The 15,059-nt window shown below is 42.0% G+C and overlaps 2 protein-coding genes across 2 annotated transcripts; one reads left to right on the top strand and one right to left on the bottom strand.

Moving 5' to 3' along the window:
• Positions 1-2,290: 2,290 nt before the first annotated feature.
• Positions 2,291-5,529, top strand: LOC134080431 (uracil phosphoribosyltransferase homolog). The gene is made up of 7 exons (XM_062536867.1): positions 2,291-2,744; positions 3,116-3,158; positions 3,370-3,439; positions 3,748-3,810; positions 3,893-4,054; positions 4,251-4,349; positions 5,061-5,529. Exons 1-7 carry the CDS (start codon positions 2,473-2,475, stop codon positions 5,165-5,167), a joined length of 816 nt encoding a protein of 271 aa, XP_062392851.1. The 5' UTR covers positions 2,291-2,472; the 3' UTR covers positions 5,168-5,529.
• A 274-nt stretch (positions 5,530-5,803) lies between these two features.
• LOC134080782 (palmitoyltransferase ZDHHC15A-like) lies at positions 5,804-12,129 on the bottom strand. The gene is made up of 6 exons (XM_062537393.1): positions 12,110-12,129; positions 11,879-11,999; positions 11,395-11,530; positions 9,305-9,431; positions 9,098-9,201; positions 5,804-5,959 (listed from the first exon to the last, which is right to left on the bottom strand). Exons 1-6 carry the CDS (start codon positions 12,127-12,129, stop codon positions 5,811-5,813), a joined length of 657 nt encoding a protein of 218 aa, XP_062393377.1. The 3' UTR covers positions 5,804-5,810.
• Positions 12,130-15,059: the final 2,930 nt, after the last annotated feature.

Genomic DNA, 15,059 nt, shown 5'->3' on the forward strand with positions numbered 1-15,059 from the left:
AAATATATTTCCAGACATTGGTGTTTATCAGAATAATCATCAGCTTTGAGTGATCATCAGAGTGACTGTGCCCTACCTTGTTTTTCAATGCCCATTTATTCATTTCCAGCTCTAAAAAAAAAGTCATAGATTCTAGAACGCTATGTGACTGCTCTGAAAGCCTTGGTCGCTGAAGCAATTCCAATGTAGGCCTACCATTCTTCATACAGTATGGAAATTCAGGGGGTTTTGTCAGGGAAAAGTAATACTTTTACATTTGACTTACGTAGAAACCTATGTAAGTTAAGTTAAGTACTTTTTATTGTCTCTCTTACGAGAGAAATTCATCTTGGGCAACAGGAGCCTCGGCGGTACACAAGGTTTTAACATGACATACATACAACATAAAACATTAAAACATACAGTATGGTACCCCCCTCCCCAACACCATTATAAAAAACAACTAGCACTATAGTAAACACACCCACCCCATACCCCCCCCCCCCCTCCCCCCCACCACCCCACACACACAACACAAGCACAGCTCATCAGATAAGATAGTATAAAAAGAAGCTGCTAGCCACTAGCTATTGCACAAATGCCCCTTCAGTTATTGCACTATTGCCCTGCTCCATCATTGAGTAGCTTAATTGATAATGGCACTAGGGAGAACTTGAATCGATTAAGCCTACAGAATGGGAGTCGGTACCTTTTGCCCAGAGGCAACAGCTCATACTCCATATTTAGGACATGGGTTGGGTCTGTGGCTATCTTGAGACCTAACTTCCTGACTGAGTCCTCAAAGATCTCCTTTAAGGAGGATGGGGGCTTAATCCCCATTATTTTCCCTGCCCTCTTCACAAGGTTCTGGAGTTGTGCTTTGTTTTTAACGGTCAGGTTGCAGAACCATGTTGTGATGCCATAGCGTATTATGGACTCAATGGTAGCTCTATAAAACAACAACATAATGAACCTATCCACACCATGGACCCTCAGTCTACGCAGAAAATGAAGCCGTTGACAGATGCGTGAGCAAACATACTCCACATGAGAGCCCCACTGTAGCTTACAATCCAAAGTGATACCCAAGTATTTAAATTGAGTGACTTGCTCTACTGCCTGTCCTTTGATGGACACAGGCTTATGATCACCCACACCCCTGGGATCAAAGATCATCTCTTTTGTTTTTTTCGCATTTAAAATAAGGTTGTGACCCTCACACCATGACACTATGCGCTGTACCTCTGTTTGATACACAGTTGTGTCTGAGTTAGTATACAGAAGGCTCAATAGTGCCGTATCATCAGAAAACTTAATGACATAATGCCCACTGCTCTCACTTCTACAGCTATTGGTGTATAATGTGAAGAGAATTGGAGAACTTACACACCCCTGTGGTGCTCCCATATTGATGTCTTTTATGCTAGAGAGAGTAGAGTTGACCCTCACCTGTTGCTGCCTTCCAGTGAGGAAAGCAAAGTACCATTTAATAACAAAGGGGTTCACCTCCATTCGTTTGAGCTTTTTTAAAAGTATCTGGGGTAGAATCGTGTTAAAATGTAGAAACCTTTATGTTTCGCTATAGGCTATATTTATTTTGTGTTAAAGTTCTACTGTTTCTTGGTCTGACATGGGACCCTCAATTTTTCATTGTCATCCAGTCATTAAAAATCTTTTTAATTTTCTCTTTTTTAACCACAAACTCTGCAACCCACCCAGACTGGGTGCGGGTCCTGACCCACCAGTTAAGAAACGCTGATTACAGATTAGGCCAGATTATCACATAGGCTACAGTGATGCTGCAGCCGACCAATTTGGCAGTGTGTCGTTTAAATGTATTGCATCATTTGCATTCCAGCAGAGCCCCTTTCACAATTGTTGTATTTGTAGCCTATGTGAATAAAGCCTATAGGGATGATGTGCTCCCTGTCCACCTCTGATCACCAGCGAGTCAGACAGTTAGGCCTATGAGTAGCCTACTTTCAGTTCTCCACTGCACTTAGACCTAGTTCAGAAGATACGAATATTGGTAGGCTACTGCCAGGATTGTGTATTAGTGGGTGGCAGACCGACTGGAGGGTTGCATATGCCAAATATGCTATTTTTATTTTGTCCCAGTCCGGCCCTCACTGTTCGATAAGAATCATGCACCTGGTTCTCGTCTGTCAGAATAGCCTACCTGCAGATCTAACATATATCCACTAGTCGGCGAAGGTTCAAACACTTTACCCTTGTCTGTTGTCGCCGTCACAGACCTTAAGATGGACCACTCTTCTGACCAATCAGACCTCAGACTCAGAAATGACTCAACGTCCTGTGCTAGTTCACTGTTCCTGTAACTTCAACGTCATGCGGATTAAATAAACTCAAGATCGGAACATTATTTACAGGGATGACAAGGGAAATTTACCTAACTGCCTTGCGCTGTGAACTATATTTACAGTTGTTGGTTGCATAGTAGCCGATTACTAGCATCGTCCTGTTTTTTGTTCTATGGAAACATATTTCAACGACAACACAATGCCTTGCCATAACCAGCAGATGAACAATAACGCAAATGACAGTCAAGAGCACGCGGCTAAACAAGTACGGTTCAACAGTGGAGGCTTCCAGACACAATCGGACACGTTCACGGACGGAGATAACGGACAACATAACGACACCGTTACATTAAGTAACGAGGCGCAGTGTCTGATCGGACCCCAGTTGAAACTCCTTCCACTGAATGACCAAATACGAGAACTACAGACCATCATAAGAGATAAGTAGGTTCAACCAAGCCCTCTTTAACATACCATGCATTTCCTTCTACGTTGCCCGTGGAACGTATGCACCGCGCTGAGGCATTACTTAGCATAGGTTTTCTGCAAAGGATGTCACTGTTTTTTGTAGGGTTACAATTACAAATATAACTATAATAGAAATTCATTTGATCAAGATCAAATTCAAGATGCTCAAAATAGCATCAACGCCAATAAATTGTTTCTAAAGACTAGCTAATGATAACGCAAGCTAGGTCCGCTTGTCTGTTTTGTGTGGCGATAGCTAGGCCAGTTTGTAATATCAAGTATGACAGCTGGTGTTCCATAGGCCTGACCACTAGTTACCCCTTCCTCCCTTACTTTCTTCCACTCAGGTCGACCAGTAGAGGTGATTTCGTGTTCTGTGCAGATAGACTGGTAAGTGAAATAGGCCACTACTGTTTTTAATGTTTCAGATTGAATATGTGTTGAAAGTGGAATTTATAAGAGAAAATATAGGCTAGCAGTTCTTTTAAAAATGTGTGGTACCGTAGTGTAGGCTACAATGGTAAATAAATGGTAGAATGGTATACAAATGATTGTGTATGGAGATGATACCATTGTGATTTAATTGAGCATCTGCTTGCAGATCAGGTTAGTGGTTGAAGAAGGACTCAATCAGCTTCCATACAGTGAGTGCACAGTCACCACTCCAACAGGTGAGTTATAAGCACATGTGGAGAGTTATAACGCTAGTCTATAGGACAGGAGAAGAATGTGTAGTCTACTTCAGTGTTTCTTAACTGGTGGGTCAGGACCCAAAAGTAGGTTGCGGAACCAGTCTGGGTGGCCATCATGGAGCTCACCATAATGGCTTTAACGCTTAAAGAAATCTATGGGTCGTGACTTCATGAACATGGTAAATTGTGGGTCCCAAAGCCAGACCAGTTAAGAACCACTGGTCTACATGCCTTAATGTACACATCCTCACATATGAATGTCCTACTGTACTTCTGTTGGTTCCCAGGGCACAAATACGATGGCGTCAAGTTTGAGAAGGGTAACTGTGGAGTCAGCATCATGAGGAGTGGTAAGGAGACTCGTGGGTGGTCTTTGTGGATGGGAACTGATGGTGGATGAGCAGGTGATGCAGTACGGGCTCTTTTTTGCAGGGGAGGCCATGGAACAGGGTCTGAGGGATTGCTGCCGGTCCATCCGTATTGGGAAAATCCTCATCCAGAGCGACGAGGAGACCCAGAAAGCCAAAGTTTACTACTCCAAATTCCCCCCTGACATCAGTCGCCGCAAGGTTTTGCTCATGTACCCTATCCTCAGTACGTATGCAAGATCTCCTGTCTTGAATATATCGGTCAATTAGTCTATATCTTATGTGTGTGCCCATGAGATCAGCTTACTACAGCCCTGTGTGTGTGTGTGTGTGTGTGTGTGTGTGTGTGTGTATGTGTGTGTGTGTGTGTGTGTGTGTGTGTGTGTGCGCGTGCGTGCGTGCGTGCGTGCGTGATGTTTCAGGCACAGGAAACACTGTTATCGAAGCGGTCCGAGTTCTGCGAGAGCACAGACTGCAAGCCAAACACATCATCCTCCTCAGCCTTTTCTCTACACCACACGGTACGTCCTGTCCTGTCCGGACCCTGTCCAGTGGCTCCCTGGGATAGCACTGCATGTTTTAGGGGTCTCACTTGATTGAAAGGCGATCGAGGTTCCTAGGAGCAGGATCAAGAATAAGTAAATACATATGCTTCATCCTTTATGCAATTTGGTCATTCACCGGCTCTCCTAGAGTTAGAGTAATTTAAAAGTGAGCAAAAGCATTTTTGTCTCTGTGCAGTGTGCATGCATTGTCATATTAGTCTTGCAGCACCCCCGCTAGCTTAGCTTAGCATAGTGAGTGGAATCTGTCGTTGCTGGATAGCTTGTTGTAAGCGAAAGTGAGCCAACAACAAAAAAGAATCCCTAATTACTTCTTGTGGCCTCCAAATTCACAACGAGTACAAATGGCAATGCAGATTAAGACAGGAAATAGACAGGTAGACAGGTAGATTGATAATCGACCTGTAATAGACAGGTATTGACTATATTAGGGTGACACATAGTCAAAGAAGGCCTACTGCTACTTGGGCACAGAGATTGTCAGTGCTGTGGCCAGTGAGACAAGGCACGAAATGTGTTGTGTGATATCTCTGCACCCAACTAGCAGTGCTTGGCCAGGTAGAGTAGAGTGCTTAAACCTGTTTGGTTTGTGCCTGCAGATAGTGCTAAGTGTACCGCCTGGTTTCTAAGAGATGGAATGTTTTTAAGCATGTGTGTCTGTGTCTACAGGCGCAAAATCAATCATCCAGGAGTTTCCTGACATCACCATACTGACAACGGAAGTTCACCCAGTGGCTCCAACACACTTTGGCCAGAGATACTTTGGCACCGACTGACCATGCTCCACATTGACATGTTACACACTCACTGCTATCAGTGCAGTATCTTTGCTGTGACAGGTCGACCAGATAAGTGTCTATGCGTATTTCTTTGTTTGACTTTAGCCTCTTTGAGATTTGCTGCCTTAATTAGATCTAGTTCCTGCACAAGTCAATACAACACAGAACTACATATACTGTACATTAACAGATACAGTATGTGTAAGAAATCCATGGCAAAAGAAAGAAAAGTGTGAAGAACCACATTCCAATCTGGTGACCTGGCATACTTGTTGCATGTGCTACTGTACAGCACTACATACATCTGTCCACTTGCTCATTTGGTGGTGACTGGGAGATAATAAATAATAACAAATGAATATCTGGATTATTATTTTTTTATTTATTATTAATCTGACTTGTATATTCATAAGTACTGGTTTGAAACATTGCTGACCTCCATGTGAAATCAGCACTGAGCTACTGCTAAAGAGCCGATTGATATCAGTCTGTGAGATGTTTTTTTTTTTACTACAGCATCTTATTACAGTATATATATGCTGTATATGTATCGTAAATGTCTAATAAAACAATATTCTATTTTAAAACTGTAAGTCTAGCTAAAATTGTAAATGATTTGGCTGCTAGACCATTCATGGGCCTAATGTTTTGAGGGAACATGTTTCAATATACTAACTTCGCTTGAGCTTGTACTGCCACACAATTCAGCTTCCAGATGGAGATCTGGTCCGACCTCTGACTGATGCACGTCCCAAAACCACTTGGAGGAATCATTAGAGGCACGTTTCCCTGAGAAAACAACAACAACAAAAGTACAACACATAAACCCATAGGTCAGGAAAGAAACACTGTTGTGTGTTGACTACATGAACCTTGTGGTGAAATTACATTAGTGTAGAGCATCATAGGTGTCAAGGCATGGAAAGTGATTAAATGGATTACTACTTGGTTTCAGATAACTACAAATGTTTTAATGTCATTCTGGAAAAGCAGAAAAAAATCACTCAATTAAAATACATGTTCCTTTGGCTAATATGAAATGTTTCATGTTATACAGTGTGTCATACTGTACATGATGTCATACATGTCATCAAGCTCTATCTTTTAAGATTGAACATCAGTCTGCGGAGTCTGCGCTTTATTTCTACTGCACAAGAGACATGATCAATGGGCATAGTTCAAATGACTGTATTTGGATAGTCCTTCAACCAATCAATCCGGGTGCACCTTTTGGATAAGCTAGTTTGTGATTGGACCCAGCAGATGTGGACAGGAGGAAAGACAGATGTGCAGGTTTCCAGCCTGAGCTGCAGGGAGCGAAATCCAAATCGCCGGCAGATCAGGCAGAGTTTACCTAGCCTACAGTATTGCTTGAAAGTATTTTTTTAAATATCAATTGTCAGGTGTGTGTATTTATCAAATGCATGGGCTTATTTAGAGGGAATTTCATGAGAACTCTTACATACATTTCAGGTTCTAGGCAAACAGTTACTGCAAATTTGTGGCAAGGTCACATTTTCACATGCATTGGGGCAAATTTACAGCAATGTCATATGCAAATTAGGTTTGTCGCCTGAAGTTCTGTCATGGAAATTGTCCACCTCCGTATCCAATTAACAATTAACACTTGACAATTATACTATACGCCACTCTCAACCGTATTGCAGTGACAGTACAGCCCAAACAATGTCCAGACCAAAGTCAGGCAATGGGGAGAAGGTGAGATGACTTCAGCTGGCACCAATGAGATCCTACCTATGGATGGCTTGCGGCCTATCTTTTATACCCCTCGGCCCTTGAGAAGTGCCCCCTTCTTGTGCCATCCCCAAAAAATACCTTTTAGCCAATCAGTGTAGAGCAGGGCCAATTATATTGATGGAAACCATCTTTCTATTATGCATAAAAATATATGCAAAACTCTGTAGCCTTGGGTTTTTATGGTTATTTCCAGTTTGACATAAGGAGGGTTTTCTTATCTTGTTTACTTCAACAACATGCAGTGCCCACCTGGCACTTGTCCTTGCTCTGTCTCCACCAGCTGATGATATCACCTCTCCCTTGACCATCTAATGAGAAGATGTTTTTCCCCCGATATCCATGGTGCTCTCCCACACCCCACTCCTCTGACTGTTGGTCTGTTCTGTTCAGTAGCCTTGTAATATGCAGCAGGCCCAAGATTACAGCTTATGAAATCCTTTGAATCATGAGAAAACACCACAGTTCCCTTGAAGTTTGCCATTATTGGCCTTATTTGCCATTAACTGTTGTGGCAAGTCTCTGGCAAAGGTGCCCCTAGTGGGTCGAAACGTTGTATGTGGTTTTAAATAAACCTTGTCAGTTATGGAGTCTCAGTGTGCGGACATCTACTTTCCTTTATCACAAATCACTGGCAAACACATTGCCAGAACTTTGCTGGAAGTTTGCCTCTAGCGACCAACATCGGCAAACTTCTGGTTACATGCCAAAAAATGGTGAAATATGAAATTAATGTGTGTACAAAAGTAAGTGATGCCTCAGGTGCATTGGTAAAGTCAAGTGGGAAACTATTGTAAAACATGTAAGTAAAACATATTTGGGCGCTGAAATAATCAATTAAGCATACTAATCAAACAGACTTCCTTTAGAAGGGGTGTGAGCAGCCATGATTAAAAGAGAGGAAATCCACCAAACCACTGTAGTGCCAAGGCATACATACACCCACAGGGATCAACAGTGCCAAGAGGAAAGGAGATATCCAAGGACATAAGGAAGATAGTAGGGAAAGCTACAAGACCTTCTTTAAAAGATTCCATTTATCCACTGTAAGACCACTTATTTGCAAATGGAGGGCATCCAACCTCACAGCAACATTTCCTAGAATGGATGCCCATCAAAAATATGCACCCCAAAGATAATGTATTGGGTAAAAGCCAACCCACACATCACTTCTAGAGAGTTGCAGACCTCGATGGCAGCATCTGGAAGAAGACAATTTATACTCTGGATTGGGCTAGTCCAGACCTCAATTCAATAGAAATTGATTGGCTAGATCTCAGTTGACTCAGTTGACCTCTCAATGGGCTGAGTTCTACAAAGAGGAATAGGCAAAAATCTCCAGAACCAGATGTGAGGTATTGGTTAATGAGTACAGAAGCCATTTGGTTGAAATAGTGGTTGCAAAAGGAGGTGCTACAAGAAATTAACTACATGGGTTCACATTCTTTTGCAAATGTCATATTTTGAGTTTTTGTGAACTAAACCATTTTTATTGAATGTGTTATGAAACTATATAACTTTATTTTGTTTCTATCTATTATTTGGAAGGTCAGCTTTATAAATTGGGGTTTGGATGTTATTTAATTTGTTTTGTAAAAAACAACCTTCCATGTCTGAGGACTCACAAACTTTCAAGCAGCACTTTATACGGATTTGCAGTTGTCTGCTTGTGTGTTCTTTATTTGGGAGGAATGAGTGTTTGTGCTTGTGTTTGTGTGTGTGTGTGTGTGTGTGTGTGTGTGTGTGTGTGTGTGTGTGTGTGTGTGTGTGTGTGTGTGTGTGTGTGTGTGTGTGTGTGTGTGTGTGTGTGTGTGTGTGTGTGTGTGTGTGTGTGTGTGTGTGTGTGTACATGAGAGAGAGAGAGAGAGAGAGAGAGAGAGGAGAATGAGATAGGTGTGTCTGTAACTCTACTCTTAGCCCTCAAGTCAATCACACTCAAGTTAATGACGGGTCTTGGTTGGAGATCACATTAAGACAGCGTGAGAACTCTGAGTAAATTTAGTCCATCCTTTAAAATAAGACTGGTCAAGACTGACTATGGCTTATTGAAAATAGCCTACAGTATATAGATTAAGGTTAAGGTTGTTGAAAATCTTCGATTATACAGTGCAGTATAATATTACTATTTAACTTTGATTCTGCCTTCATTACAACTCCTACAACTCGAGTTACCTATATGTGTCTCTGCCTCCTCCCAGTATCCATTTAATTGTATGCCATGAGTGTAAGGGAGCAAAGGCTTCCTCCTCAGAGGGAAGACCTGCCCATCGCCATCACTGCATAGAAAAACATCAACAACAACAACAACAACAATAGTAAATATTTGTGTTCGGCCATGATGTCACATAATAACAGTCACATAATCCGACAGAAACTGACCTGCTAAAAACAGGAAGCAGCCAAATCTTTCTTTGTGATCCAAACACCTGCAAGACATTGGGCTTCAGGCCCACATCAAAAGCTCTTCGGTCAGGGCCATAGGGAAAGAAAGGAGCTGACAACCACTCTGATGTAAGGGAGAGAGTCGGAGACATTTTTTCAGCATAATTGAAATCACCATAACATTGGAAGTTAGTGCTAACAAGTGTGACAGTAAACTAATTCATTTTCCGCAACAGCACTGGCATTTGTCGTTTACTTGCATCAGACATGACAAGCTAAACTCCATTAAATGAGCAAGGTCCGCTCTCCTGGTCCACCTGCTCCTGTGCGTGCATCTGTTTTGCTTGGTCAACGGTGCTGTAAGGGCAGCTTTTTAGATTCCTTAGAAGCAGATAAGATCGGAGTGCCTTTTGTTGCTAATTTACATCGGTGTGAGCTTCTGATAGCTCATTGTTGTCCTAGCTGGCTCTGGCTAGGCACCCCACAAAGTCTTGCTTGTCTTTTCCATACAGTGGAGAGGGTCACCTGTGAAATCTCCGTAACTGTATGTTGTAAATGCTATACATTCATGTTTGGTCTTAAATGAATACTTGCAATGTGGGCAACAGCCTAATCATGGTTTCATTGCAATCTAATGTATCTAGTTGTAAGAACTACACTGGAGAACTTTAGGTGATTGACACACACCCACACCACACACCCACAGTTGGGCGTGACCTGCATGAAGGATAATGGCAGATGTATACTCGACGCGCCCGACCTGTCGCGCGACAATATGACGTCAAAATGATGTAATTTCCTGTGTCACGCGTCAGATTTGAGCCTTGCGCCGACGTGTCGCGCAACGAAGATTTTTTAACAAACGTCGCATGCCAACGGCGCACAACAACTCTAGGAAGAGATTGAAGCCAAGCTTACTGAGCCAGTGTTCTATATATATCTATGGTCGCGACCACCACGCACAAGTATACATGGTAACAACGTTCCCCGTGACGTCACATTGGCGCACGACAAGTCGGGTGCGTGGACTGTACCGGAGGCTTAAAGGTTGAGAGGTTTCTCACCTCATCCTCTTCTACTCTCTTCTTTCACTTGGGAAGAGGTCATTCTGACTTCTTGTCACCTCTTTCTCTCCCTCTCTCTCTCTCCCTTTCCCTTTCTCTCTCTGCTCTTGGCAAGAGGTCACACTGACCTTTAGGCCTTCCTCTCTCTCTCTCCCTCTCTCTCTCCCTTTCCCTTTGTTTTTATCTCTTTGTTTCTTTATGGTTCGTTATTTTGTTTATTTTATACATTGTTTTATCTGGTGTATTTAGCATTGTAACTTGGTAACTTGTTAAAGTTTATTGTTTGTTTTGAGGTTAAGTTAGCTTTTCCCTTTGTTCCTTTGTTTGAGGATAATTACTGATTACTTTACTTTTACATTCAAAGGCTCAATGTCTAACAAATGGTAACTTTTCCTGCCAGTTTGCATATTTCTCTAAAGTCTAGTGTGCCAAGCCATCGATATCTCAAAGTTGCGACAGCCGTTGACTTCCATGTTAAAGCCAGATTAGAGCGGTCACGTGGTTAGTGGGTAGACTCGGTAGTTCCCTCGGTCCCTGGTTTACTACGGGATTGACAGCAGCGATCGCATTAATATTTACGGTGAATACTCGATGAAAATGACTATAAACTGCATTTCCACATACATATACATTACTCAATGAAAATGCATTATTATGCACACAACTATAAGTCATGTAGAAAAGTCGTATTATATTCATTCATTCTCAATGGAATAGTTCCCGGAAGTGCCGCCATTGTTTGTTCACGGGAGTCAACGGTAGTGTCGCAACTTTGAGATATCGATGGCTTTGGCCATGCCATACTCTGCCATAGCTAACAAACTAGTTATTTGGTAATGTATTAGAGGTACAATATTCATCTTATGGAGTCAGATAAATCGTGTTTTTTCTCCTAATAACATTACCATTTAACTCCACGTGCCTATTGATCCATTGTTCACGCATCTAATGGGAGAAAGCCCAAAGCGTTTGAGTGGCGCGTTTGGTACTTATTTTCACCCCTTTACAGTGCCGTGTTCTTACCAACAGTGGTCTTGTTCTTGGTGACCAGCCAGCAGTGAAAGCCCAGTAAAAAGGACAGTGTGATGGCAAACATCAGCGACACCACCATGAGGAAGAGCACGTGCACTTTCACTGTCGAGTGGTTCAAAAACGGACCCTAGGGGAGACCAACATAGAGGATGAGAGGGGAAAGTCAAAAGAAAAAGGGCTTTGGCATATTCAAACAAGTGGCAATGGGGTGTTTGAATTGAACTAAACCGGATGGACCTCAGACCTGTTTACAGATCTGTTTACTTTATTAGGAATTTACCAATAGCCCTTGTCAACATAAAAGACTGCATTCACAGAGATGTTTGGTTTGTGTACTCTCAGTCTCTCCCTCACTCTGGCAAACAGAGTGGCTTTTCTTCATCCAAAATGACAGGACATACAGTAAGTCGTGCTCTTACAAACACTGCTCCACCCTGCAACCTATACACACAAAGCCCAGACACGCCAGACTCACCAGCCAGAACTTGACGAAGTAGGGCGCGACTGTGGCAACAATGAAAAGGCAGTAGAGCAGAGAGAAGGCCAGAAAGAGGAGGAAGAACTTGTAGTTGGAGAATCCTACACAGTTGTTCAGCCTGGAAAACAGATAAGACACACATTGGTAGGACTCATCTGCTGAGCTGCATACAATAACTGAAGGACTTTATGTGAAGGACACAGCACACAGACCGATAAACTCACCCACCATGGACAGTGGTGATCCATTTTAAGTACACACCTGAGAAGGACAGCCAATAGTGACCACTGTCATTAGTCTAGAATTACACTTCTGGTAATTAACATACAGTGAGGAGAACATGTATTTGATACCATGCTAAAGTTGACTAAAAAGAGGAATATAAAATCATCATTTGACAATTGATCTTAATGTCTTAATTCAAAAATTGAGTAAAAATAAAACCGCTAACTACCCCAATTTTCTTTGTGAATGAAGAATGTTTCGTAAATAAATAAATGTTCTTCCTAAATGCTAGGGGGAAGGAAGTATTTGACCCCCAATGTAACCCTATGGGAATTTAACACATAGGGTTAACATTGGGGCAGGCAGATTTTTATTTTTTAAGGCCAGCTATTTCATGGATTCAGGTTATTATGCATCCTGATAAAGTTCCCTTGGCCGTTGGAATTAAAATAGCCCCACGTCATTACATACCTTTCACCATAGCGAGAGATTGGCATGGTGCTTTTTGCAGTAGGCCTATTAGCCTGTTTGATGCTCATTGAGCTCAATGCAAATCAAACAGGCTAATAGGCCTACTGGAAAAAGCACCATGCCAATCTCTAGCTATGGTCAAGGGTATGTGATGATGTGGGGCTATTTTAATTCCAAAGGCCAAGGGAAATTTATCGGGATGCATAATATCCTAGATCCATGAAATAGCTGGTCTTTAAAAATAAAAATCTGCCTGCCCCTATGTTAACCCTATGTGTTAAATTCCCATAGGGTTACATAGGGGGTCAAATACTTCCTTCCCCTAGCATTTAAGGAAAACATTTATCTATTTACGATACATTCTTCAATCACAAAGAAAATTGGTGTCCTTGGCGGTTTGATTTTTACTCATTTTTTAAATTAAGGCATTAAGATCAATTGTCAAATGATGATTTTATATTCCTGTTTTAGCATGGTATCAAATACATGTGCTCCTCACTGTATACCACAGAACTGTTCTGAGCACTGCACAATGCTATCACCTAAATGAATGCTGATCACAACGGCATAAACTGAGAATGAAAATCTGAACTTTAGGTTACACAGGGTGACTCCTTAGAATTATAATGTTCTAGCTGACATTTTTGTCAAAATTGAGTTACTGACATATAGAAGGTGAGGTGAGGTGTAGTTGTATGCATTGTTGGACATTATATCAAAAAGATTAATTCTTTGACTTTGAATTTCAATATTTCAGAACTACTCAGAACGTAGATAGAATCTTATCATTCTAAGGGGTTGTGTCAGGATCATGGTGGGTGTGCGATAACTTTTTTTTATTTTGAATCATTTTTTGGATATTGAGATCACTGATTATTTTCCTCCTACGTGGACATACACATAAGAGGTTGAAAAGCATATTGGTATACTGTTCAAGTGAACATGCCAGTTACAGGGTCCATGAAGAGCAGCTCTTGCTGCAGTAAATAAAATCTCATTAATGAGTCAAAACAATCAGAGCAGTGGCCACATGGCGTAATCAGACACATCCAAACATGCACATCCACAGCACGCCACACAACCTGTTAACCACAGGACACTTGACACCTCTGTAGCTGAAACTCAGCAGAGGCATTCCAGCTGACCACTCAAATAAATGTGACCAAACACTTCCTCTACATTGGCTAATTATCTTGCACCCAGTAACACTCTCCACACACACACACACGCATACACACACACACACCCCCCACCGAACATAGACATATTCGGTTACTCACTTCTCAATGTGAGCAAAGTAGAGGCTAAGATAGGAATACATGCATTCTAATTCACACTCTCCTAATCTCACACACGTATACACACAAATAGGCATGGACACATCACATGCATGCGAAGGTGCACAGCACACTGACACAAACACGGCAAGGCTCTTACATTTGGCAAGCTGAACAGTGGTGGCAGCGGTCTGGTTTAATCAACTGGCAATGACGACAGAACCTGATAGCTGAACACGAACACAAACACGAACATGAACACGCGCACAGACACACGCACACACACACACACACACACACACACACACACACATACACACACAATTCTAGCAAATGTCACTGGACAACAAGTAACAGCAAGATCTCACCTCACGCAAAAAGACACTTACAAGCATCTCTATTTTCCCAACTGAGATCTGCATCTGTAAGTTATAGGGCCCTTAATTGATCCAGCCACTGTCAGGATTTTAATTAGCAAAATGGAAAGAATAGCATCCAAGTTTTTTTTTTTTTTATCTCAGACACACAGATCCCCGCACACACTCTGGCACACACAGACACACACACAGACACACACACACACACACACACACACACACACACACACACACACACGATAACCTAGAATATCTTCAGAGGTAAGAACTGTCCATTTCAGTTTTAAAAAAGCCTAACTGATCTTAAAGTTTTGTGATTGAAAAAGACAGGCAACACAGTCAGAGTTCATGATACTCCCCTGTCACGGCCCCTTCTTGACTGAACTTCTGTTATCTAACTGCTTCAGTGTGGAATTAATGGTATTATCAAGAGATGTGACCCTTTTCTCGTGCACTTAAAAGACTTCAATTAGTGTTTGATCACCTCCGGAGGCTGAGCGTGAATGCACCGGCAGCTTCTGTGAGATCTCCAGGAGAACCTGTCTCTGAGCCTCTGGAGTGTCCTGCTCTGCGTAGCGCTGCCTGTCCGACAGAGAGAGCTGGAACTGGACAAGCACAACAAGGTTTTTTTTATTTTTTTTATCTTCGGACAGAAAGGATACCGTAATTTCCCGACTATTAGCCGCGGCTTAAACATTGATTTTGCAAAAATTCTTCAGCTATGAGGTTAATACAGGGGGGCAGTTATTATGGTGTTAATATATGGTTTTGTTTCTTTTAACTTGCATAAAACACTGTCCTGCGGCTTATACACAATGTGGCTTATAT

Source organism: Sardina pilchardus, chromosome 5 (assembly GCF_963854185.1).
Source record: "Sardina pilchardus chromosome 5, fSarPil1.1, whole genome shotgun sequence".
NCBI lineage: Eukaryota > Metazoa > Chordata > Actinopteri > Clupeiformes > Clupeidae > Sardina > Sardina pilchardus.